Source organism: Rana temporaria, chromosome 1 (genome assembly GCF_905171775.1).
Source record: "Rana temporaria chromosome 1, aRanTem1.1, whole genome shotgun sequence".
NCBI classification, from domain to species: Eukaryota; Metazoa; Chordata; class Amphibia; order Anura; family Ranidae; genus Rana; species Rana temporaria.
Genome location: NC_053489.1, coordinates 19,610,165 through 19,636,779, shown reverse-complemented (window position 1 = coordinate 19,636,779; position 26,615 = coordinate 19,610,165). Strand labels below are relative to the sequence as shown.

At 43.6% G+C, this 26,615-nt stretch overlaps 1 protein-coding gene across 1 annotated transcript in view; it reads left to right on the top strand.

Annotated features, from left to right (window-relative positions):
• The window catches only part of LOC120927264 (vomeronasal type-2 receptor 26-like), a 28,995-nt gene extending 5,205 nt beyond the window's left edge, over positions 1-23,790 (top strand). Inside the window, exons 2-4 of the mRNA XM_040337856.1 lie at positions 15,722-15,842; positions 19,457-20,170; positions 23,777-23,790. Coding sequence (XP_040193790.1) covers positions 15,722-15,842; positions 19,457-20,170; positions 23,777-23,790 — 849 coding nt within the window. The remainder of the gene's footprint in view (positions 1-15,721; positions 15,843-19,456; positions 20,171-23,776) is intronic.
• Positions 23,791-26,615: the final 2,825 nt, after the last annotated feature.

Below are 26,615 nucleotides of genomic sequence, written 5' to 3'. Positions count from 1 at the left end.
CAGTGGAATAGGCCGCTTTGGCAGCTGCATTGGAAGGCAAACTTCTATAAGCCTGGGTGACAGAGGATGAGGAGGATGAGGATGGCTTTGTTATCCACTCCACCAACTCTTCTGCTTGTTGTGGCTCAATAACACGGCCAGCAGCAGAAAAAAAGGAGAAGTGTGCCCTGCCTGCAGATGATGCACCATGTCCATGACCACCACTGTTCACTGTAGACACAGAGGCTGCCCTCTTTTAGTGGTCTGTGAGCATCTGCCTCTCCTTGTAGGCCTTCTGGATATGATGGCAGGGCTGTCTTAATGAGAGGGCACACCTGGGAACTGCCCAGGGGCCCCAGCTGCATGGGGGGCCCCTGCACTTTCCCCAAAGCAGCTTGCCCTTGATCCCACAGTGCCCTGAAATTGGGGGCCCCATGATGGTACCGAGAATGATAGATACACAGGGGAGGCAGTCTGCCTCCTACCTACTTGATGTCTGTTTACCTGCACTGTCATCATTGTAGGGGCCCCATAGCATTACTTTGCCCAGGGGCCCATGATGCTATTAAGATGGCCCTGCATGATGGGTATTTTTTTAACACTCCACTACACTGTATTATATACACTGCCTGAAGTGTATTAGAAACTGTACTATATACCCAAATGCACAGTATATATAGACTACGCTAAATGCAGAGTATATACTGTATATCAAATACACTGCCTGTACTGACTGAATATATCAAATACACTGCCTGTACAGACTGAATATAGAGTTTAAACTGTAGATATCTCCAAATAGAGTGGCGCTGTATCCATTCTGTGAGTGAAACCCCATTGACCTTAGAAGAGATTGTATCCATTCTGTGAGTGAAACCCCATTGACCTTAGAAGAGATTGTATCCATTCTGTGAGTGAAACCCCATTGACCTTAGAAGAGATGGGTTTCAATCTTTCTCCTGAAGGCCAAGTGATCTGACTGTATCCATTCTGTGAGTGAAACCCCATTGACCTTAGAAGAGATTGTATCCATTCTGTGAGTGAAACCCCATTGACCTTAGAAGAGATGGGTTTTAATCTTTCTCCTGAAGGCCAAGTGGTCTGACTCCAATCGAGTGGTGGTAGGCAGAGCATTCCACAGTCTAGGTCCCTGGACTGCAAACCTTCGATCTCCTTTGGACTTGTATCTGGCTTTGGGTATCTGGACAAGGTTTTGATTGGTGGATCGTAGGATACGATTGGGTTTGTGGGCTTTTATTTTTTCGCATAGATATTGGGGGGCGTTTCCATGAATGCATTAGACAGAGTGCCTTGAAAGTGATTCTGTCTTTTACTGGCAGCCAATGAAGGGATCTCAGTGAAGGTGAGATTGATTCCCATGTTTTTTTACCAGTCACTAGTCGAGCGGGCGTATTTTGAACGATTTGCAGACGAGCGATTTGGTATTTGGGGAGTCCGAGATAGAGGGCATTTGCATAGTCCAGTCTGGAATTGATAATTGTTCCCACCACGACTGCAACGTCTTCTTTCGGAATAAAGGGGGTGAATATGCGTAGTAGGCGCAGCAGATGGTGCTATCCGCTGACTACTGACCCTATTTGTGCATCTATTGTCATGTTGGTGTCAAAAATGACTCCGAGACTTTTGACTTTGGCACTAGGGGTGATGGATTGACCCAGAATGGGCGGGGGCGTCCATTTTGTTGCGGGATGATTTTTCCGGTTGGGGTGAAACAGAAGAAGTTCTGTTTTTGAACCGTTGAGTTTAAGATAACTCTTTGTCATCCAATTTTCTATTAAAGACAGGCATTTCTCTAGTCCAAGAGAGTGATCCTTTTTGTTGCATATGCGAAAATACAATTGTGTATCATCTGCATAAGAGTGATAAAGTAACTTCTGGTTACTGATAATTTCAAAAAGAGGGCAGAGATAAATATTGAACAGAACCGGCGACAAAGGGGATCCCTGAAAGACTCCACATGATACTGTCCGTTTTTCCGAAGTGAAAGGCCCCAATTTCACTATTTGTGATCGGTTTTCCAAGAAGGAGGAGAACCAAGCTAAATCACATTCCGTGACTCTGGCTACTTCAACTAGCCGAGTCAGAAGTAGTCCATGGTCAACAGTGTCGAAGGCAGCGCTTAGGTCCAACAGTACCAGGAGACAAGATTCTCCTTTGTCTGCGGCCTCTAGAACGTCATCCCATATTTTGAGCAGCGCTGTTCCTATTCCATGACCAGGACGGAAACCTGATTGAAACGGATCGAGTAATTTATGGGTGTCTAAATGATGTTGTAGCTGTTGTACAACTTCTTTCTCCATTATCTTGGAGAAGACATTTAGGGCTGTTATGGGTCGACGGTTGTTGGATCTTCGGGGTCGAGGGTGTTTTTTTTTAGAATCGGTTTTATTATACCTTGTTTCAGCAATGGGCACCGTGCCCTCCTTGAATGATTGGTTTAAGAGCTGAGAGATAGCTGGTGCCAAAATATCGGCACATTCTTTCAGAAGTTTGGTGGGGATGATATCATTGGGTTCTGTGCTATTACGCAGAGCACCGATGATATTTTTGGTGGCCTCGATGGAAATGGGTTTTAGAGAGAATTTTGTTGATTGTGGTGGTTTTGAGTGGGTGTTTGGTTTGGGCTTTGGGGAGGGGTTGATGAGGGGTCTATTTTGCTGAATGCTCACACAGATTCCTTCAATTTTATTAATGAAATAATCCGATAATTCATTGCAAAATTCTTGTGAGTTGGAATCGGAGGCCTCTAGACAAGCTGGGTTCATCGTCTGAGTGACCAGCTTGAAGAGTTTGCGGGGGCGGTTTTGGGCATTTGTGATGATGTTGGAGATATGATTTTTTTTGGCCATAAAGATTTCTTTGTGGTATTTCTTGGTAATTGTTTTATAAGTGGTGTGGTTTACCTCCAAAGAGCTTCTTTTCCAAGCAGCTTCTGCTCTTCTACGCTCTTGCTTTAGCAACAACAGTTGGTCATTAAACCAGCTGGAGTTGTTTTTCTGGATGCAAGTTTTGCGTTTTGGTGCTACTAAGTCGGCTGACTGTAGTAGAGCTTTGTTGATGGCGTAGAGAGTTTTTGTGGCCATTTGCTGTTGTTTAGGGATGAGCTTCGAGTTCGAGTCAAACTCATGTTCGACTCGAACAATTAGGGGTGTCCGCAGCAAATTCCAAAAGCCGCGGAACACCCTGTTAAAGTCTATGGGAGAAATCTAAAGTGTTAATTTTAAAGGCTAATATGCAAGTTATTGTCCTAAAAAGTGTTTGGGGACCTTGGTCCTGTCCCAGGAAACATGTATCAATGCAAAAAAAGTTTTAAAAATGGCAGTTTTTTCAGGAGCAGTGAATTTAATAATGCTAAAAGTGAAACAATAAAAGTGTAATATTACTTTAAATTTCCTACCTGGGGGGGGGGGTGTAAAGTCAGCATGTGAAAAAGCGCATGTTTCCCGTACATAGAACTGTCCCTGCACAAAGTGTCATTTCTGAAAGAAAAGAAGGCATTTAAAACCGGCTTTGCGGCTCTAATGAATTGTCGGCTCTGGCAATTTAGAGATGATTCATTCATAAAAAAATAAAAAATAAAAAGCGTGGGGGTCCCCCCAAATTCCATTAACAGGCCCTTCAGGTCTGATATGGATATTAAGGGGAACCCCGCCGTCAATTTAAAAAAAATGACGTGGAGTTCCCCCAAAAATCCACACCAGACCCTTATCTGAGCATGTTAACCTGGCCGGCCGCAGAAAAAAGGGGGGGACAGAGTGCGGCCCCCCCCTCTCTTGAAACGCACCAGGCCACATGCCCTCAACATGGGGAGGATGTCCCCATGTTGATGGGGACAAGGGCCTCATCCCCACAACCCTTGCCCAGTGGTTGTGGGGGTCTGCGGGCGGGGAGCTTATCAGAATATGGAAGACCCCTTTAACAAAGGGGACCCCCAGATCCTGCCCCCCCCCCTATGTGAATTGGTAATGGGGTACACTGTACCTCTACCATTTCATGAAGGAAGTGTAAATAGTTAAAAAAAACACACAGAAACCGTAGAAAAAAATCCTTTATTAATAATAATAAAAAAAATCCAGCGGTGGTAATCCACTCTCGATGCGGCTCCCTGCTCCAACGTTGTCTTCTATCCAGCGACAGATGATCTCTCCAGCGACGGATGATGAGCGGTCCGGCGATGAGAAGATCCATCTGTCCAGAGCGCAGCAGGTGAGCTCCACTCTCCGCTGGACACAGCCCAGCGGAATGACGCGCTGGAGCTTTGACATTTCTTATAATGGGGAAGTGGCCACCCGTCACGTGACCCCGCCCCCTCTGACGCACCCTCGTACGTCACTGGGAAAGACGTATGAAGGCTGACTTTACACCCCCCCCTAGGTACAAAATTTAAAGTAATATTACACTTTTATTGTTTCACTTTTAGCATTATGAAATTCATTGCTCCTGAAAAAACGTCAGTTTTTAAAACTTTTTTTTGCATTGATACATGTTTCCTGGGACAGGACCCAGGTCCCCAAACACTATTTAGGACAATAACTTGCATATTAGCCTTTAAAATTAACACTTTAGATTTCAAATGTTCGAGTCCCATAGACTTTAACAGGGTTCTAAAGTTCACAAGAACATTTGGTGTGTTCGCAAGTTCTGATGCGAACCGAACAGGGGGGTGTTTGGCTCATCCTTACTGTTGTTGGATTGTTTTTATTTTGTTTCTCTAGTGTTGTTTTGAAGAGTTCCGAGTGGAGCTTCATCTGAGATCTAGTCCAGTGAGTTGTCACTGGTTGTAACATATTTTTTGAGGGGGCATTTTTGGTAATGGTGAATTTAATCGCATGGTGATCGGTCCATGGTAGCGGCTCATTTTCCAAGACGTCTATTTCCACATCTTGTTTGAAAATTAGATCACACGTATGACCTGAGTAGGCCCATGTACTAGTTGCTGCAGACCTAATCCTTCCAGGTGGTCGATGCAGGCGTCGGTGACGGATCCAGCAAGGAGTTTGCCCACAGGTTGAAATCCCCAAGCAGCAAGAGGTGTTTGATGCTTAGGGTATAGGTGGAGAAGAACTTCGTCAACGATGTGAGAAGGTGCGTCTTTGGACCTGGTGGTCTATAGCAAAGTAGAATATGGACAGTGTCTTGGGGATTTGTTTGCAGTTGCAGAGTGAGGGTTTCCATGAATGGAAGGGAGTATTGAAGGACTGGTTTGGTGATCGAGAGGTGAATCTTGTGGATCACCGCCAGGCCTCCCCCTCATTGCCCCACTCTGTTTTGCGTTTGAATACGGTAATTAGCTGGCACCAATTCACCCAGAATGGTGTTACAGTCAGCTGTAAGCCAGCTTTCTGTGATGAAGAGGCAGTCTAAGTCGTATTGTAGGATGAAATCATGGATTTCTTGTTGGTGTTTTACTGCCGATCTTGTGTTGACCAAAACGCATGATATGCGCTTAGGCTGGGGTGAATGGGTATGATGTTTGACTGTCGATCGTCGATCGATTCTTAACAGTGGCATACTCCTTAGTGCTTTTATGGTGACCTCTGATAATATTGAGGCAAATGGTTTTAGATCCCGGATGGTTTCTGCGGCGTATTTCAGATTAGCCATAGTCGCAGAAATGTGGGGAGAGTAGTATAGATCGATCGGGGGGGGGGCTATTTGATGGTTTAATGGGAGGAAGATTTCCAAGTGGGCCTCCACTTGTTAAAACCTTTCCCTCCCCATTGATCCAGAGGAAGGCTAAAAACCCTGGCCGTGCTGAGCCAATCTGCAGCGGTCAGGGAAAAAATTCCTTTCTGATCCCTCAACGGGTGATCGAGCAAAGCCTGGATCAAGTGAGTGAGTGGTGGGAGTCCCTAGCTTTATAGCTGTAGGAGCTAAAGGAGGGGGGCTTTGGCTATGCATATCTCAGCTATGGGGCTGTGGAGGGAGAGTGGGGTTGACTGCAATAGGTGACACTATTGTTGGGTGTAGAAAGATGGCCGCCTACCGGGAACTAGGCCCGAGCCGGTTGCTGAGGTTCTGGGGGGGCGAGGTGAGGTGGTGGAGACCCTCCTGGGGCCCCCGGCACGATGGCGGAGGTCTTTATGAGGGATTAGTGGGTTTGGTGATATTTTAGGGGCAAGTTACAGTGGTATACGCGCAGCGCGCCACTAGGCCCCGGCTAAAGCCAGGGACTTTCCTAGCTGTGGGTGCCGCAAGAGCTATTGCCGGAATTGTCCAGGCCTGGGGTTGCGGTTGGTGGCAGCAGTGGCGGGGAAGAGGTGTGGGGCTACTGCAGGCGCACCTGGGAGATGTGTAGGAGTACCTGGGGGATGTGGGGGAGGCCACGGCTTATCCTGAAAAGGATGGCCGCGGAATGTCTCCAAGGTGGAGGATGGAGGTGAGGAAAAAAGCAGTCTTACCTGTGAGGCTGCTGGGTAGGGAGGCCTGCGGGAAGAGGCGGCGGGGGAGGGAAGGGGAAGCCCACGGTATTCGTCCAAAGGTACCGGGTGCTGCAGAAGAGAGCTGGGAAGCCCTACCTGGCTGTTCTGTCCCTGGGGAGAGCCGACTCATTTGAGAGCATCCTGCTCTCACTGCCTTGGATAAAGGCACGCTGCCTTTGGCCAATTATGTCTCTCGCAGAGGAGCGAGCTGTAATTGGCCAAAGCATGCAGGTCAGGTGTATACTTTGGTCATTCATCATACAGCGGTCTCACAGTACATTATGGGGCATTCCATGGCGCTCACATTTGCCACGAACACCACATAAAATTTGCTATTTGGCGAACCGGCGAACACCCAATGTTCGAGTCTAACTTTTGTTCCACTCAAACCCAAAGCTCATCACTATTGGTGGCATTTAATCATCACTGGGTGTGACGGATCTTGGATACCCCAGGTGGGCACCTCTGCCAGACCTGTGTCACCTTTCCTCCAAACGCACCCGCAGCCTGCAGATTCGCCATAACCAGCCCTTAACCCCTCAATCACGAGACAATCCACACAGGTGTTGAGGGTTAAACATGCAGAGCTTAAACTGTTTATTAAATACAAGACATACACTTTTACACACAGTTAGGGACACTCCCCTTAGCTTTGTCATAGAGGGGATGGGGTAGGGGACAAGGAACAACCAATGGGAACTGAACACTTGTACATTGTAACAGACTTCAGATAAACATAAAGGGATTATGGTAAGCATGCAGCTTCTCAATACACATCCCCTGCGGAGAGATGTCTCCAGTCCAGACCATTGTCTATGTGCCATTTACCAACACAATTAAACACAGCAACAATAGGGGGGGGGGTGGGGGAGAAGGGATGTAGCATTACATTACATTATTTCAATGCCAGCTTGTCCCCAGGTCTCCAGTCTCTTCTGGGCCATAATCTGTGGGTAGGAGCCCCGCCCACAGTTCCTTCCAAAACACACAGTGACAGTGGGTTCTGTCACACTGGGTATTTTTATTTTTTTGCGATATAGATGAAAAAAAGACCTACAATTTTGTAAGAAAATAATTTTTTCTTCATTTTGGTTATACAATTTTGCAAATGAGTAATTTTTCCTAATAAATTTTGTCCAAAAGTTATACTACTACATATCTTTGGTAAAAATAACCCAAATTAGTGTATATTATATATTTTTTGTGAAAGTTTTAGGCCTTGTACACACGGTCGAACATATCCGCTAAAACTGGTCCGCGGACCAGTTTCCACGGACATGTCCGACCGTGTGTACGACCTAGCGGACAGGTTTCCGGCCTAGCGGACAGGTTTCCAGCGGACAAAAGTTTCTTAGCAAGCTAAGAAACTTGTCCGCTGGAAACATGTCCGTCGGACATGTCCGATGGTTAGTACACCTAATCGGACATGTCCGCTGGTTATGACGTGTAACCAGCGTCCCGAAATCCCGCGCATGCGTCGAATTGATTTGACGCATGAGTGGAAGCATTGCACTTCCGTGTTTGAGAACGTCGGTGTCTTCTACATCACCGCGTTCTCTGTCCGCGGGGATTTTGGTCTGATGGTGTGTACACACATCAGACCAACGGACAATTCAGCCTTGTCCGCTGGAAACGGTCCGTCGGACATGTTTCATCGGACATGTTCGGTCATGTGTACAAGGCCATAGAGTCTACAAGCTATGGGGCCAATCTTTGAAAATTGATCACACCTGAAGTACTGAAGCCCTATAGTGCCTTTAAAACGTATTCATACCCCTTGACATTTTTCACATTTTGTCATGTTACAACCAATAACGTAAATGTATTTTATTGGGATTTTATGTAATAGACCAACACAGAGTGGCACATAACAATGATGAATGGTTTTCATTTTTTTTTTTTACAAATAAACATGTGAAAAGTGTGGTGTGCATTTGTATAAAGCCCCCTTTACTCTGATACCTCTAACTAAAATCTAATGCAACAAATTGCCTTCAGAAGTCACATGTGGTGTTATTTTTGCATTGGTGATATTCTGTTAAGTTGGATATGACTGATGATTTTAATTAACTGACGGTTTGCGAATACTGATATTCCTTTAAGCACAATGGGCCAGATTCACAATGGACTTACGATGGCGTATATCCATGTACGCCGTCGTAAGTCCGAATGCGAGCCATCGTATCTATGCGCCTAATTCTTAGAATCAGTTACGCATAGATTTGGCCAAGATACGTGCGAGGTAAGTCTCCTACTCCGTCATATCTTGGGTGCAATATTTATGCTGGCAGCAAGGGGCGCTTCCGTAGATTTACGCGTCAAGTATGTAAATTAGGTCGATACGGCGATTCACGAACATACTTGCGTCCGCTACGCTGTTTACGTTAGGCTTACCTCCGGCGTAAAGTTACCCCTGCTATATGAGGCGCAGGGGCGCGTATCTTCTTACGTCGTTTGCGTAAGTCGTACGTGAATGGGGCTGTGCGTAGGTTACGTTCACGTCACAGGCATTGAGCCGGCGTAACTTAGGGAAAAAATTTGACGTGATACTGAGCATGCGCATGCATGCGCCGTTCTTTAAGCGCGTCATTTACGTGGGGTCATGATTGATTTACATAAAACACGCCCACCTCTTCCACATTTGAATTAGGCGGGCTTACATCGGCCAAGTTACGCTACGCCGCCGCAACTTACGGAGCAAGTGCTTTGTGAATAATGCACTTGCCCGTCTAAGTTGCGGAGGCGTAGCGTAAATAGGATACACTACGTCGGAACAAAGATACGCGCTCCTACGTGAATCTGGCCCGATGGTTTTTGTATGGAATGTTTGCAACACTTGTATTTTTGGGTTGTTTGGAGTGTGGCTGTTGTACATTATTGTTCATTTATTTATTCACATGGTTTAATTTAATTTAATTTTTTATTTGAGCACCCAAGAGTATATTTTCTCTTAAAGTGGATGTGAACCCATTCTGTAGGCTTGTACCTACAAATAAACCTATAATAAGGCTTACCTGTAGGTACTATGAAAATCTCCAAAACATTCACGGTTTAGGAGATATTCACACTTCATGCAGCCGGTGATGTCACTGGCACGTGCACTCTGATTGGGTGGTATACCAGTGCCATCCCTTCAGACCTCCGTGCCACGGTCCATGACTCTTGTGTACATGCGCAGGAGTGACATCATTGTGGCAAGGCCAATCAGATGACCAGAGGACTTGAACCCAGAAGGAAGACCAGATGAAGATGGAAGCTTCGTTCTAAGGTAAGTTTTTCATAATGTACTAGTAAGCAATGTATACTAACACATTATGCATTTACTTTGCAAGGTTTTAAAAAATAAAATAAAAATATGGCACGATTTACTAACTCTTTAATAAAATGTGAGTTATATCATGTGAGGTGGTCTAGGTGCACACTGTTCTTCCAATTAGTTTTTTTTTCTATTGAACAATGCAGCTGTGTGCTGGGAACAAAAGTCACCCCAAGAACAAATAAGTCCAAGATTAAGTCAGTAAAAAGTAAATGTAAAGCTGTCTCAACAGTGGCGGTGCGTCCATAGAGGGCGCAGGAGCACCGCCCCCCTCTCGCTCCTGCACCGCCACTCAATACAATACACAGATTAATGCATTGCATGAATCTCTGTATTGTCGCTGCCGCCCACTATTCAGATGGCCCCCCCCCCTGATGACCGCCTGCCACCTGAATAACGGCAGCTGGTTGGCTTTGGAAGTGCCTATCAGAGTCAGCGGCCTTGATAGGCTTTCCGATTACAGCCTGAGGGCTGTAATCGGCTTCCAAATAGTTAACCAGGGGACACACGGGGGGTGCGCTCCCTGATTAACACTGACAGGCGTCTCAGCCAATCAGGTTCACCGGTTCTGGTTACCGGTAACCTGATTGGCTGAAGCGTCATCGAGGGCGGGAGAAGACATTGAGGGACGATGGAAGGAGGATGGCTGACCCCAGAAAGGTGAGTGCCGGGTGGGGGGGGAGGGGGGGCAATCTGGCAGCATTTTACAGGGCACAGTGGCGACAATTGATGGGCACAGTGGCAACAATTGATGGGCACAGTGGTAACAATTGATGGGGACAGTGGTAACAATTGATGGCATGGCACAGTGGCTGCATTTGGCATGGCACAGTGGTGACAATTGTTGGCACGGTGGCTGCGTTTGATGGCATGGCACAGTGGCGACAATTGATGGCACAGTGGCTGCGTTTGATGGGCACAGTGAGGCTGCAATTGATGTTTTTTTGAGTTTGTTTGCTCCCCACCAAAAAATTTGAGCACCAGCCGCTATTGTGTCTCAACATAGGATAAAATACAATACAAAAGTAAGAAAAGAAATGATGAAAACCCCAAATTACCATCCCTGAAACCAAAACCCTTTTTTTTATTAATAATTATTAATGAATCTCAGACCTGCAGAATTCTACCCATAGAAGAGGCAAACCTGATCCTGATTCATATTTATATCTCTTAGCTTGTATAACCTTGTGAGATATGAAGGACATATACAAAACAATAATAATAATAATAATAAAAATAATAATAATAATAATATCTGATTTCAGATTCCGGTATCTCGATGCTCAGATCCCTGTTTACCTGGCAGCAGAAAAAAGTTTGGATCGTCAATTCATAAATGTTGCCATGAGTGTGTCTCATGTTCAGAAGGAGAAATCTCCAACATTTCCGGTAGAGTTTTTATTTGTTAGTAAGTTATTGTTGGACTGGGCAGAAGTTACCTCTGCAGTGGACAAAAAAAAAGAAAAGAAAAACAACATATGAAATTCATCTCTATAATGTGTGCACATTTCCCCATGTTTTATGCTTTTAAAGACCCTGCGAGTACAGAAAGATACCTCTTGATCCTGACCGAAATGTATTTAGCTCCTAAGTCCTGGGGGTTTGTGGACTGAAATCAAAGAACATGGTGTCAGCCCTGCCCTTCTGTATTTTGCTATTGCTACTACTACCTATTACTTCTACTACCATAACTACAACTATCACTATTACTACTACAAAACGACTGAATCTCTCCTCTAGCCTATTGTTTTTCTGATAACATTAAAATGTATTTCTTGCATGGTGTAATTAAAGTGGACCAGTCACAGCCTTACGAGTCTGTAGGAATCAATGCCTGATATGTCACAATGCACAGGGACAGTATTGTTTTTTTGGTCACAGAATTGCCACAGATTATCGGATTTTCCGATCGAAATATTTTCCGTCTGAAAATTTGAGAACCAGCTCTCAAATTTTTGTTGGCGAAAATTCCGACAGTAAAAGTGGAGCCTACACACGGTCCGAAATTCCAACTGTGTGTAGGCTGCACTTTTCCTGTCGGAATTTTCACCAACAAAAATTTGAGAGCTGGTTCTCAAATTTTCAGACGGAAAATGTTCCGGTCGGAAAATCGGATCGTCTGTGGCAATTCCGACACGCAAAATCCCGACGCACGCTCGGAAACAATTTGATGCATGCTCGGAAGCATTGAACTTAATTTTCTCGGCTCGTCGTAGTGTTGTACGTCACTGCGTTCTTGACGGTCAAAAGTTCAGAGAACTTTTGTGTGACCGTGTGTATGCAAGCCAAGCTTGAGCGAAATTCCGTCGGAAAAACCATCCAAGGTTTTTCCGACGGAAAATCCGATCGTGTGTACGTGGCATTACTGACATTTTTGATGGACAGTTTAGTCTGTTCAAGGAAGTTGAAAAATTACAGACTTACTAGCTGGATCACCAGGTGAAAATAAAGAAAAAAAGCCTAAAAAAAGAAAAATAATGCAACCATATTTTGTGTTCAGAGGTTTTAGCATGAATAAATATCTGATGACAGGACCACTTTAACCACTTAACCCCCGGACCATTATGCAGGTTAAGGACCTTGCCCCTTTTTGCGATTTGGCACTGCGACGCTTTAACTGACAACTGCGCGGTCGTGCGACGTGGCTCCCAAACAAAATTAGCGTCCTTTTTCCCCCACAAATAGAGCTTTCTTTTGGTGGTATTTGATTACCTCTGCCGTCTTTATTTGTTGCTCTATAAACAAAAATAGAGCGACCAGTTTTGACATAAGGGCTGGTTATGGCGAATCTGCAGGCTAATCGGACATGTCCGCTGGTTATGACGTGTAACCAGCGTCCCGAAATCCCGCGCATGCGTCGAATTGATTTGACGCATGAGTGGAAGCATTGCACTTCCGTGTTTGAGAACGTCGGTGTCTTCTACATCACCGCGTTCTCTGTCCGCGGGGATTTTGGTCTGATGGTGTGTACACACATCAGACCAACGGACAATTCAGCCTTGTCCGCTGGAAACGGTCCGTCGGACATGTTTCATCGGACATGTTCGGTCATGTGTACAAGGCCATAGAGTCTACAAGCTATGGGGCCAATCTTTGAAAATTGATCACACCTGAAGTACTGAAGCCCTATAGTGCCTTTAAAACGTATTCATACCCCTTGACATTTTTCACATTTTGTCATGTTACAACCAATAACGTAAATGTATTTTATTGGGATTTTATGTAATAGACCAACACAGAGTGGCACATAACAATGATGAATGGTTTTCATTTTTTTTTTTTACAAATAAACATGTGAAAAGTGTGGTGTGCATTTGTATAAAGCCCCCTTTACTCTGATACCTCTAACTAAAATCTAATGCAACAAATTGCCTTCAGAAGTCACATGTGGTGTTATTTTTGCATTGGTGATATTCTGTTAAGTTGGATATGACTGATGATTTTAATTAACTGACGGTTTGCGAATACTGATATTCCTTTAAGCACAATGGGCCAGATTCACAATGGACTTACGATGGCGTATATCCATGTACGCCGTCGTAAGTCCGAATGCGAGCCATCGTATCTATGCGCCTAATTCTTAGAATCAGTTACGCATAGATTTGGCCAAGATACGTGCGAGGTAAGTCTCCTACTCCGTCATATCTTGGGTGCAATATTTATGCTGGCAGCAAGGGGCGCTTCCGTAGATTTACGCGTCAAGTATGTAAATTAGGTCGATACGGCGATTCACGAACATACTTGCGTCCGCTACGCTGTTTACGTTAGGCTTACCTCCGGCGTAAAGTTACCCCTGCTATATGAGGCGCAGGGGCGCGTATCTTCTTACGTCGTTTGCGTAAGTCGTACGTGAATGGGGCTGTGCGTAGGTTACGTTCACGTCACAGGCATTGAGCCGGCGTAACTTAGGGAAAAAATTTGACGTGATACTGAGCATGCGCATGCATGCGCCGTTCTTTAAGCGCGTCATTTACGTGGGGTCATGATTGATTTACATAAAACACGCCCACCTCTTCCACATTTGAATTAGGCGGGCTTACATCGGCCAAGTTACGCTACGCCGCCGCAACTTACGGAGCAAGTGCTTTGTGAATAATGCACTTGCCCGTCTAAGTTGCGGAGGCGTAGCGTAAATAGGATACACTACGTCGGAACAAAGATACGCGCTCCTACGTGAATCTGGCCCGATGGTTTTTGTATGGAATGTTTGCAACACTTGTATTTTTGGGTTGTTTGGAGTGTGGCTGTTGTACATTATTGTTCATTTATTTATTCACATGGTTTAATTTTATTTTATTTTTTATTTGAGCACCCAAGAGTACATTTTCTCTTAAAGTGGATGTGAACCCATTCTGTAGGCTTGTACCTACAAATAAACCTATAATAAGGCTTACCTGTAGGTACTATGAAAATCTCCAAAACATTCACGGTTTAGGAGATATTCACACTTCATGCAGCCGGTGATGTCACTGGCACGTGCACTCTGATTGGGTGGTATACCAGTGCCATCCCTTCAGACCTCCGTGCCACGGTCCATGACTCTTGTGTACATGCGCAGGAGTGACATCATTGTGGCAAGGCCAATCAGATGACCAGAGGACTTGAACCCAGAAGGAAGACCAGATGAAGATGGAAGCTTCGTTCTAAGGTAAGTTTTTCATAATGTACTAGTAAGCAATGTATACTAACACATTATGCATTTACTTTGCAAGGTTTTAAAAAATAAAATAAAAATATGGCACGATTTACTAACTCTTTAATAAAATGTGAGTTATATCATGTGAGGTGGTCTAGGTGCACACTGTTCTTCCAATTAGTTTTTTTTTCTATTGAACAATGCAGCTGTGTGCTGGGAACAAAAGTCACCCCAAGAACAAATAAGTCCAAGATTAAGTCAGTAAAAAGTAAATGTAAAGCTGTCTCAACAGTGGCGGTGCGTCCATAGAGGGCGCAGGAGCACCGCCCCCCTCTCGCTCCTGCACCGCCACTCAATACAATACACAGATTAATGCATTGCATGAATCTCTGTATTGTCGCTGCCGCCCACTATTCAGATGGCCCCCCCCCCTGATGACCGCCTGCCACCTGAATAACGGCAGCTGGTTGGCTTTGGAAGTGCCTATCAGAGTCAGCGGCCTTGATAGGCTTTCCGATTACAGCCTGAGGGCTGTAATCGGCTTCCAAATAGTTAACCAGGGGACACACGGGGGGTGCGCTCCCTGATTAACACTGACAGGCGTCTCAGCCAATCAGGTTCACCGGTTCTGGTTACCGGTAACCTGATTGGCTGAAGCGTCATCGAGGGCGGGAGAAGACATTGAGGGACGATGGAAGGAGGATGGCTGACCCCAGAAAGGTGAGTGCCGGGTGGGGGGGGAGGGGGGGCAATCTGGCAGCATTTTACAGGGCACAGTGGCGACAATTGATGGGCACAGTGGCAACAATTGATGGGCACAGTGGTAACAATTGATGGGGACAGTGGTAACAATTGATGGCATGGCACAGTGGCTGCATTTGGCATGGCACAGTGGTGACAATTGTTGGCACGGTGGCTGCGTTTGATGGCATGGCACAGTGGCGACAATTGATGGCACAGTGGCTGCGTTTGATGGGCACAGTGAGGCTGCAATTGATGTTTTTTTGAGTTTGTTTGCTCCCCACCAAAAAATTTGAGCACCAGCCGCTATTGTGTCTCAACATAGGATAAAATACAATACAAAAGTAAGAAAAGAAATGATGAAAACCCCAAATTACCATCCCTGAAACCAAAACCCTTTTTTTTATTAATAATTATTAATGAATCTCAGACCTGCAGAATTCTACCCATAGAAGAGGCAAACCTGATCCTGATTCATATTTATATCTCTTAGCTTGTATAACCTTGTGAGATATGAAGGACATATACAAAACAATAATAATAATAATAATAAAAATAATAATAATAATAATATCTGATTTCAGATTCCGGTATCTCGATGCTCAGATCCCTGTTTACCTGGCAGCAGAAAAAAGTTTGGATCGTCAATTCATAAATGTTGCCATGAGTGTGTCTCATGTTCAGAAGGAGAAATCTCCAACATTTCCGGTAGAGTTTTTATTTGTTAGTAAGTTATTGTTGGACTGGGCAGAAGTTACCTCTGCAGTGGACAAAAAAAAAGAAAAGAAAAACAACATATGAAATTCATCTCTATAATGTGTGCACATTTCCCCATGTTTTATGCTTTTAAAGACCCTGCGAGTACAGAAAGATACCTCTTGATCCTGACCGAAATGTATTTAGCTCCTAAGTCCTGGGGGTTTGTGGACTGAAATCAAAGAACATGGTGTCAGCCCTGCCCTTCTGTATTTTGCTATTGCTACTACTACCTATTACTTCTACTACCATAACTACAACTATCACTATTACTACTACAAAACGACTGAATCTCTCCTCTAGCCTATTGTTTTTCTGATAACATTAAAATGTATTTCTTGCATGGTGTAATTAAAGTGGACCAGTCACAGCCTTACGAGTCTGTAGGAATCAATGCCTGATATGTCACAATGCACAGGGACAGTATTGTTTTTTTGGTCACAGAATTGCCACAGATTATCGGATTTTCCGATCGAAATATTTTCCGTCTGAAAATTTGAGAACCAGCTCTCAAATTTTTGTTGGCGAAAATTCCGACAGTAAAAGTGGAGCCTACACACGGTCCGAAATTCCAACTGTGTGTAGGCTCCACTTTTCCTGTCGGAATTTTCGCCAACAAAAATTTGAGAGCTGGTTCTCAAATTTTCAGACGGAAAATGTTCCGGTCGGAAAATCGGATCGTCTGTGGCAATTCCGACACGCAAAATCCCGACGCACGCTCGGAAACAATTTGATGCATGCTCGGAAGCATTGAACTTAATTTTCTCGGCTCGTCGTAGTGTTGTACGTCACTGCGTTCTTGACGGTCAAAAGTTCAGAGAACTTTTGTGTGACCGTGTGTATGCAAGCCAAGCTTGAGCGAAATTCCGTCGGAAAAACCATCCAAGGTTTTTCCGACGGAAAATCCGATCGTGTGTACGTGGCATTACTGACATTTTTGATGGACAGTTTAGTCTGTTCAAGGAAGTTGAAAAATTACAGACTTACTAGCTGGATCACCAGGTGAAAATAAAGAAAAAAAGCCTAAAAAAAGAAAAATAATGCAACCATATTTTGTGTTCAGAGGTTTTAGCATGAATAAATATCTGATGACAGGACCACTTTAACCACTTAACCCCCGGACCATTATGCAGGTTAAGGACCTTGCCCCTTTTTGCGATTTGGCACTGCGACGCTTTAACTGACAACTGCGCGGTCGTGCGACGTGGCTCCCAAACAAAATTAGCGTCCTTTTTCCCCCACAAATAGAGCTTTCTTTTGGTGGTATTTGATTACCTCTGCCGTCTTTATTTGTTGCTCTATAAACAAAAATAGAGCGACCAGTTTTGAAAAAAATGCATTTTTTTTTACTTTTTGCTATAATAAATATCCCCCAAAAATTATATATATATAAAAAAACTCATTTGCTGCATCCTGAGCAGTAGCTGATGTCTTCTGAGGAGGTGAGGAAGTGATTGATTTTTCTGTGTGAAAAATCAAAAGACTATTGTTTTTCTGCTGTGTCACTAGGCTGTGCCAGACTCCATAGGTAGGTTCCTGTGTGGTGAAGATAGACGCCCCAAGTGGCCAGGGTTTATTTTATGTTTGATTTTGTTTATGCTGTTTGGATGCTTGCACTTGTTTCCAGCAAGATGGAAGAATAAACCAAAATCTTTGTTTTCAACCATCTTCGACTGCTTGTCTGTATAAATTCAGTGTGTAGTGAACCCATCCAAGGGGTCACACACCCCGCTACCGAGCTAACCCCTTACAGGATAAAAAAAACATAGAAAAAAAACGGTTGTCTGTGTGGAAGTCCATCGGTCAAAAATCCACGCATGCTCAAAATCAAGTCGACGCATGCTCGGAAGCATTGAACTTCATTTTTCTCAGCACGTCGTAGTGTTTTATGTAGTGCACCTCCATCCCTGATACAGTATTTGAAAAAGGGAAAATTTGGGACTTTAAGTGAGGCTGCAGACATGGTGTGGGTATTAGGGAGGTACATATTTATTAAGCATAAAAATTGCATAGCATGTCTCAAAATACAGAAACCACACAGGGGAAACAATCATTTAATATAAATGTCATTTCATAATTCAAGTGCAAAAATAAGCAGAGAGGGTACAGCAGTGCATAACCTGACGCCAACCAATGGTCTGAAATGATCGATGGGTACAATATATACATTAACATATGTACAGATGTTGCAATGAACAGCATAAGCGAGAAATATAAAAGTAGTTAAAACAAGTAAAACCATCAAAAATTATGTTGTAGTATTCATCAATATCAATGATATGCTAGGGACATATATCCGCATCGTGCCCGACGCGTTTCGTGTCTGTGACACTCATCAGGGGCTGATGCAAGGGATATCTATGGATATCTATGGAGTAGATGGTATAAAGTGTAATTATTGGATCTGATAGTGATCAAAAAATAAATAAATAACAGTAATAATACAAGATGGAACAAGGAGGTCCATCTTAAGTACTTACATAGAAACTGGGAGGTAGATGTGGTAAGTATGTAGTAGAGGCCACTAAACGGTCCGCCACGGGAGCTGAGGTGATATTTGGCTGCACTGCGGCAGAGCGCAAAAAGCAGAGCCTCCCCCACAGACTTGGAGAGTAGTATGCTGGCATGTAAGAGGGCAGAAAATGGCATGTACCAGGGATGGAGGTGCACTACATATGTGCCTCATTTAAAGTCCCAAACTCCCCCCCCCTTTCGCTTTGCATAGGGATGGAGGCTTGCCAGACAGGGTAGGCAGTGTTCCCCTGCCACCTAGGTGTTGGGCTGTTCAGCCACGGACATGCAATGTACCTGATCTAGGATGGACACACTCAGGGCATTATTACCTTGTGCCCGTGAGTTTTTTGCCAGCAATCGGGAACGACGTCCATACTTAACATTGGTATGCCGCATGTACGCCTCATATAGCAGGGGTAACTTTACGCCGGAAAAAGTCTAACGTAAACGGCGTATCTGTACTGCGTCGGCCGGGCGTACGTTCGTGAATTTGCGTATCTAGCTGATTTACATATTTCTAGGCGTAAATCAGCGTACACGCCCCTAGCGGCCAGCATAAATATGCAGTTAAGATACGACGGCGTAAGAGACTTACGCCGTTTGGATCTAATACAAATCTATGCGTAACTGATTCTAAGAATCAGGCACATAGATACGACGGCTCGGACTCAGAGTTACGATGGCGTATCTGGAGATACGCCGGTGTAACTCGTACGTGAATCTGGGCCAAGGAGGGCCAATTAAACTGTGCTGAGATAACACAGGAAGAGTGCAAAAGACCGATCTGAATTTCCAACATGATCAACAAGTATTTTTTATTTTTTTGGAACTTAATAAGCAAATAAAGCAAAATGTTTCCCATGGTATATTTTACAGAACAAAAGGTAGCAAAGTCTGCAGACAATTAACATTGAATCTCACCATTATCACATTTCTGCATTTAACACATTTTACATTCCCACAATGCACTGATGGAAATCCCATTGCTAGCTGCGAGACAACACAAGACAATTCATTTTCTCAGAATCTCTGACCCCAATACTCATTGTGTTTGTATTGTTCTTCCTGCAGACAGTGAAAACTGCATGAAATGTCTCGATGAAGAATGTCCAAATGAGAAGAAGGATCGGTGTGTTCCAAGAGTGGTGGAATTTCTCTCCTACACTGATGATCCCATTGTTGGAGTATTTTCAGCTGTCTCCATCCTCTGTTGTCTTCTGACTGGTTTAATATTGGGGATATTTATACATTACCAGGACACCCCCATTGTTAAAGCCAATAACCGGAACCTGAGCTATCTTCTCCTGGTCTCCATCATGCTGAGCTTCCTCTGTGTCTTCTTGTTCCTCGGCCATCCAGTAGATGTGACCTGCATGCTCCGTGTCACCTCTTTTGGTGTCATCTTCTCAGTTGCCGTCTCTTCTCTACTTGCCAAAAGTATCATGGTGTGTATTGCTTTTAAAGCCACCAAACCTGGGAGTCCCTGGAGGAAATGGATGGGAACCAAACTGCCCAATTCTATCATTTGTGTCTTCTCACTGGTCCAAGTCATAATCTGTGTCACTTGGTTGTCTATTTCTCCCCCCTTCCAGGATCGGGACACTCACTCTTATCAGGGGAAGATCATCATTCAGTGTAATGAGGGTTCAGTTATCGGCTTCTACTCTGTCCTTGGATATATGGGGCTTCTGGCAGCTGTGAGCTTCATTATCGCTTTTTTAGCCAGGACATTACCGGACAGTTTTAATGAGGCCAAGTACATCACCTTCAGTATGCTGGTGTTCTGCAGTGTCTGGATTGCCATGATCCCGGCCTATCTGAGCACCAGAGGGAAATACATGGTGGCTGTGGAGGTTTTTGCTATAATGGCCTCCAGTACTGGACTTCTTGGCTGTATATTTTTCCCAAAATGTTACATAATTCTGTTCAGACCTGACCTGAATACAAAAACAGTTATCCGCTAATATGTATGGAGCAACACTTAGTTACCAGCAGTTATAGCATTATCTCTATTATTGGTAATTTTTGTATTTTGCTAGTGTATTGAGATAGAACACTGTTATATATAAATATTTAATAATTACTTCTCTAATGAATAAGCATCACATTTTTGTTGTGGACACCGTTGGTATCAGACACTTTTGGTTTGTTGGAAACCTTGTCCCCTGCTGGGTGTAGTGGTTCCTCCCACCAGCCGTTACATCACTATAGAACAATGTAGTCACTTAGCGAGGAGGAGCCACAGTGACCAAAGAGGGACAAACTATCCAAATCACCCTAAAGTGTCAGATCAGTAAAAAGACTGTGGGAGAATTTCCTGGGAAAGTTGGTATAAAGTGACAACAGATGCAGTAACAAAAAAGTATCAGATTTTATTGGACTCATTAGAACATCATTAGAAAAACACAGTAAAATGTATCAACCCTCCATCTTTCACCATCCATCTTTGTTGTTATCAATTAAAATAAGGGGAAGGGGGGAAATGCGAAAGAGAAGGAAGGTGGGAGGGGTAGTGGGGAGGGAAATAAGTAATAAATATAGGGTCAGCAGGGACAAAGACAAGGAGTATAACACAATTAGGAATAAGCCGGATGTTGCGTTTGACTCGAACATTCACTGTTCGCTGAATAGTGAACAATTTGGGGTGTTCGCGGCAAATTCGAAAGCCGCGGAACACCCTTTAAAAGTCTTTGGGAGAAATCAAAAGTGCTAATTTTAAAGGTCAATATGCAAGTTATTGTCATAAAAAGTGTTTGGGGACCCGGGTCCTGCCCCAGGGGACATGTATCAATGCAAAAAAAAGTTATAAAAACTGCATTTTTTTCGGAAGCAGTGATTTTAATAATGCTTAAAGTGAAACAATAAAAGTCAATTATTCCTTTAAATTTCATACCTGGGGGGTCTATAGTATGCCCGTAAAGTGGTGCATTTTTCCTGCATTTAGAACAGTCCCTGCACAAAATGACATTTCTAAAGGAAAAAAAGTCATTTAAAATTGTAAGGTCCCGGCAATACAGATCAAAAACATTGGGTCTGTTAAGAATATTAAGGGGAAACCCAAACCAAAATTAAAAAAAATGCATTGGGTTCCCCCAAATTCCATACCAGGCCCTTCAGGTCTGGTATGGATTTTAAGGGGAACCCGGCAATAAAATAAAAAAATTGTGGCATGGAGTTCCCCCCAAAAATGCATACCAGACCCTTATCCGAGCAACCTGGCAGGCCGCTGGAAAAGAGGGGGGGTGAGAGAGAGCCCTCCTTCCCTCCTGAACCGTACCAGGCCACATGCCCTCAACATGGGGAGGATGTCCCCATGTTGATGAGGACAAGGGCCTCATCTCCACAACCCTTGCCCGGTGGTTGTGGGGGTCTGTAAGCGGGGGGCTTATCGGAATCTGGAAGCACCCTTTAACAAAGGGGACCCCCAGATCCCGCCCCCCATGTGAATTGGTAATAGGGTACATTGTACCCCTAATATTTCACAAAAAAGTGTCCAAAAAAAAAAAAAAAACACACAGACACAGCTTGGGACAAGTCCTTTATTAAAAAAGAAAAACAATTCCGGCAATGTAATTCTTCCTCCTCCCGGAATGTGGAAAAACATGCTTCCACAACACAATCCGCCTCCATGGGTAGCGCCGGTCGAATGACGCTAGACCCGCTGTGACAGATCTTAAATAGCTGAGGGCGGGGCAACCCGTGACGTGTGCGGTGGTCCCCTGCCCCCTCTGATGCTGTCACATAGCGTTATTCGGCGGGCGCCTCCCATGGAGGCGGATCGTGTCTTGGCGACGTATCCCGGGACAAGGAAGAATTTTTTTAATAAAGGACTTTTCTCAAGCTGTGTCTGTGTTTTTACCATTTTTGACACTTTTTTTAAATGGTAGGGGTAAAATGTGTCCGTTACCAATTCACATAGGGGGGGCAGGATCTGGGGGTCTGCAGGCGGGGGGATTCCAATAAGCCCCCCGCCTGCAGATCCCCACAACCACCGGGCAAGGGTTGTGGGGATGAGGCCCTTGTCCCCATCAACATGGGGAAGTCTTCCCCATGTTGAGGGAATGTGGTCTGGTACAGTTCAGGAGGGAGGGGGGCCCCTCTCTTGTCCCCCCTTTTCCTGTGGCCTGCTAGGTTGCGTGCTTGGATAAGGGTCTGGTATGGATTTTTAGGGGGACCCCCCACACCATTTTTTTTTATTTTGGGGCGGGGTTACCCTTAAAATCCATACCAGACCTGAAGGGTCTGGTATGGATTTTGAGGGGGACCCATACACCATTTTGAGGGGGACCCACACGCCATTTTTTTTATTTGGCGCAGGGTTCCCTTTAATATTCATACCAGACCTGGTATGAAATTTGGGGGGACCCCCACGCATGTTTTTTTATTTTGGGGGGCCTGGTAATGAACTGGGGGGGAACCCATGCCGTTTTTTTTTCAATGACTTTGATCTGTATTGCCGGGACCCGACAATTCATTATAGCCGCGAGTAGTTTTAAATGATTTTTTTCCTTTATAAATTTAATTTTGTGCAGGGACTGTTCTAAACACGGGAAAAATGTGCCACGTTACAGGCATATTATAGACACCCCCAGGTATGAAATAAAGGAATATTCCCTTTTTTTGTTTCACTTAAAGCATTATTAAAATCACTGCTCCCAAAAAAAATTGAGTTTTTAAAACTTTTGTCCCCTGGGGCAGAACCCAGGTCCCTAAACACTTTTTATGACAATAACTTGCATATTAACCTTTAAAATTAGCACTTTTTCATGTTCGTGTCCCATAGACTTTAACAGTGTTTGCGTTTTTGAACAATTTTTTTGCCTGTTTGCATGTTCTGCTGTGAAACGAACTGGGGGGTGTTTGGCTCATCCCTAGTGCTGACAACCCATGCTACAAAAATAATTTTACTGTTAGGGGTCCCCACAACTTGGGAAATTTTATCAAGAGGTCACAGCACTAGAAAGATTGAGAACCACTGTTCTAGTCAGACATGTCAAAGAAAAAGCTAAAAAGATTAAGAAGTAACAATCCTCCCAGTCCTTTCCATAAGCATTCTAATCATACAAACTAAGAAAAATTCTACATAAAAAATAAAGAATATAAAAATAAACCTCAAAAATATTATATATTATTAATCAATATTCCTCAAATAAATATACAGGTAAAGCCTATTTAATGTGCAAAAAATAAAGTGCCAAAAGGTGTAAGATGAATAGATCTCCAATGATTTAACATACAAAAACTCATATCATAATAAAAGTGCAAATAATGTGTAAAACAATCAAATTCCCTTAACCCTTTCACTGCCAGGCCTTGTTCTCCACTTTTAAACTTAGCTGGTAAGGCCAATTTGGAAAATCTTTCATTGCTTTTTTTATTTTTCCCTTACAGCTTCCAGAGTTTGATAAAGATCCCCAAACCATATATTTTTGAAAGCACATGACCAGTAGAATACAAATAAGGTGCTACTGATTTTTATGGCACAATTTGCGCAAATGCTTATCAAAACAGTAGTTTTGCTAAAAATACACTAAAATCATTATTAGCATATACAAACACAGCACATTTTACAAAATTCCTGCTAAATATAAAAGCTAACCTGTATTGAGTTAATAAAAACAAAAATAATTGAGCGCACTCTTAACATGTACAGATATAGTTATTGTTATGGGACTTGGGTCACAAGGAATGATTAAGAAGGGGTAAATGGAAGTGCATTAGTCCATTATTAATGTCCATTAAAAAGTGTATAGATGTAGCTTCCGCAAAGTGGCTGCCAGCTGTCAGATGAAGCAATCTGGAGAGCAGCAAAGAAAAGAAAAAATCGGCGCCGTCTAAGCTTAGCAGGTACCTGCTACGCTTAGACGGCGTCACTTTTTTCTTTTCTTTATTGAGTTAATAAACAATAACTATTTGTAAATTTTAGATTGCGCATTTTTGTGAAATGGTGAAAATCAAACATACGCAAAAATGTAAATATCCAAATTTCTCAAAAATTGTATTCATTCATTCTTTCCTGACAGCTTTCAGAGTTTGTTAAAGACCCCCAAACCATATATTTGATGAAAGAACATGATCTGTAAAATAAAAAAGAAGGTGCTACTGTTTCTAATACCCTGTGATATTTGTGCAAATGTTTATCAAAACAATATATTCGCTAAACATTCTCTAAAATCATTTTTAGCAGATATAAACACATTCTACAAAATCCTTCCTAAATTCCAACCAAATATAAAAGTTTAACCTGTATTGAGTTAATAAATAACACATAGGGGTAGATCCACATACAAATACATTGGCGCAGCGTATGTGAGATATGCTACACCGCTGTAACTTACTTTAGGCCGGTTCGAATCCTCAAAGAATTTGCGCCGTAAGTTACGGCGGCGTAGTGTATCTCAAGCGGCGTAATGACGCGGAATTAAAATCGGCGATTAGGGGGCGTGTTTCATTTAAATGAAGTGCGTCCCCGCGCCGAATGAACTGCACATGCGCCGTTCCTAAATTTCCTGCCGTACTTTGCGCTAAATGACGTCGCAAGGACGTCATTTTTTTAACATAGACGTGAATTATGTCCATCCCGATTCACGGACGACTTACGCAAAAAAAAATTCAAATTAAACGCGGGAACGATGGCCATACTTAACATGGCAAGTCTAACTATACGCAACGAAATACCAACTTTAACTATACGCCGGAAAAAGCCGACTACAGACGACGTAAAAAAATGCGCCGGCCGCTCGTACGTTCGTGGATCGTCGGAAATAGCTAATTTGCATACCCGACGCGGAAAACGATGTGAACGCCACCCAGCGGACGCTGAAGAATTGCATCTTAGATCCGAAGGTGTACGAAGATGTACACCTGTCGGATCTAACCCAGAAGCCGTCGTATCTTGTTTTGAGGATTCAAAACAATGATACGACGCGGGAAATTTTAAAGTATGCCGGCGTATCAGTAGATACAACGGCGTACTCGCTCTGTGGATCTGCCCCAGATTTTTTTTTTAAATTACACCTTTTGGCGAAATGGTGAAAACTGAACGTACACAAAACTATAAATATAACATTTTAACCAAATTTTTCAAAAAATCTGGAGGTTTTCATTTTTGACTTTCAGCTTTCAGGCCCCGTACACACGAGAGGATTTATCCGCGGATACGGTCCACCGGACCGTTTCCGCGGATAAATCCTCTCGAGGATTTGCGAGGATTTTGATCCGATGGAGTGTACTCACCATCGGATCGAAATCCGCGCCGAAATCCCCTCGCGATGACGTGTCGCGCCGTCGCCGCGATGATGACACGGCGACATGCGCGACGCTGTCATATAATGAATTCCACACATGCGTCTAATCATTACGACGCATGCGGGGGATTCATTCGGACGGATTGATCCGGTGAGTCTGTACAGACCAGCGGATCATTCCGTTGGGATGGATTCAAGCGGATAGATTTGAAAGCATGTCTTCAAATTTTTATCCGCTTGAAATCCATCCCAGGGGATAAAAATCCGCGGAAACAGATCCGCTGGATTGTACACACCAGGGGATCTATCCGCTGGAGCCGGTCCGCGGATCAATTCCAGCGGATGGATCCTCTCGTGTGTACGGGGCCTCAGAGTTTTTAACCACTTCAATACAGAGCATTTTCACCCCCTTCCTGCCCAGGCCAATTTTCAGCTTTCAGCGCTGTCACGCTTTGAATGACAATTGCATGGTCATGCGACGTGGCTTCCAAACAAAATTGTCCTTTTTTATCACAAATGGAGCTTTCTTTTGGTGGTATTTGATCACTTCTGCGTTTTTATTTTTTGCGCTATAAACAAAAAAAGACTGAAAATTTTGAAAAAAACACATTTTTTCCTTTTTGCTATAATAAATATCCCAATTTTTTTTATTTATTTTTTTTCCCTCAGTTAAGGCCGATACGTATTCTTCTACATATTTTTGGTATAAAAATCGCAATGAGCGTTTATTGATTGGTTTGCGCAAAAGTTATAGCATCTACAAAATAGGGGATAGATTTATGATTTATTTTTTACTAGTAATGGCGGCGATCAGTGATTTTTATCATGACTGCGATATTGCGGCTGACAGTTCGGACACTTTTGACACTATTTTGGGACCATTCACATTTATACAGCGACAGTGCTATAAATATGCACTTATTACTGTATAAATGTAGGGGTTAACACTAGGAGGCGAGGAAAGGGTTAAATGTGTTCCCTTG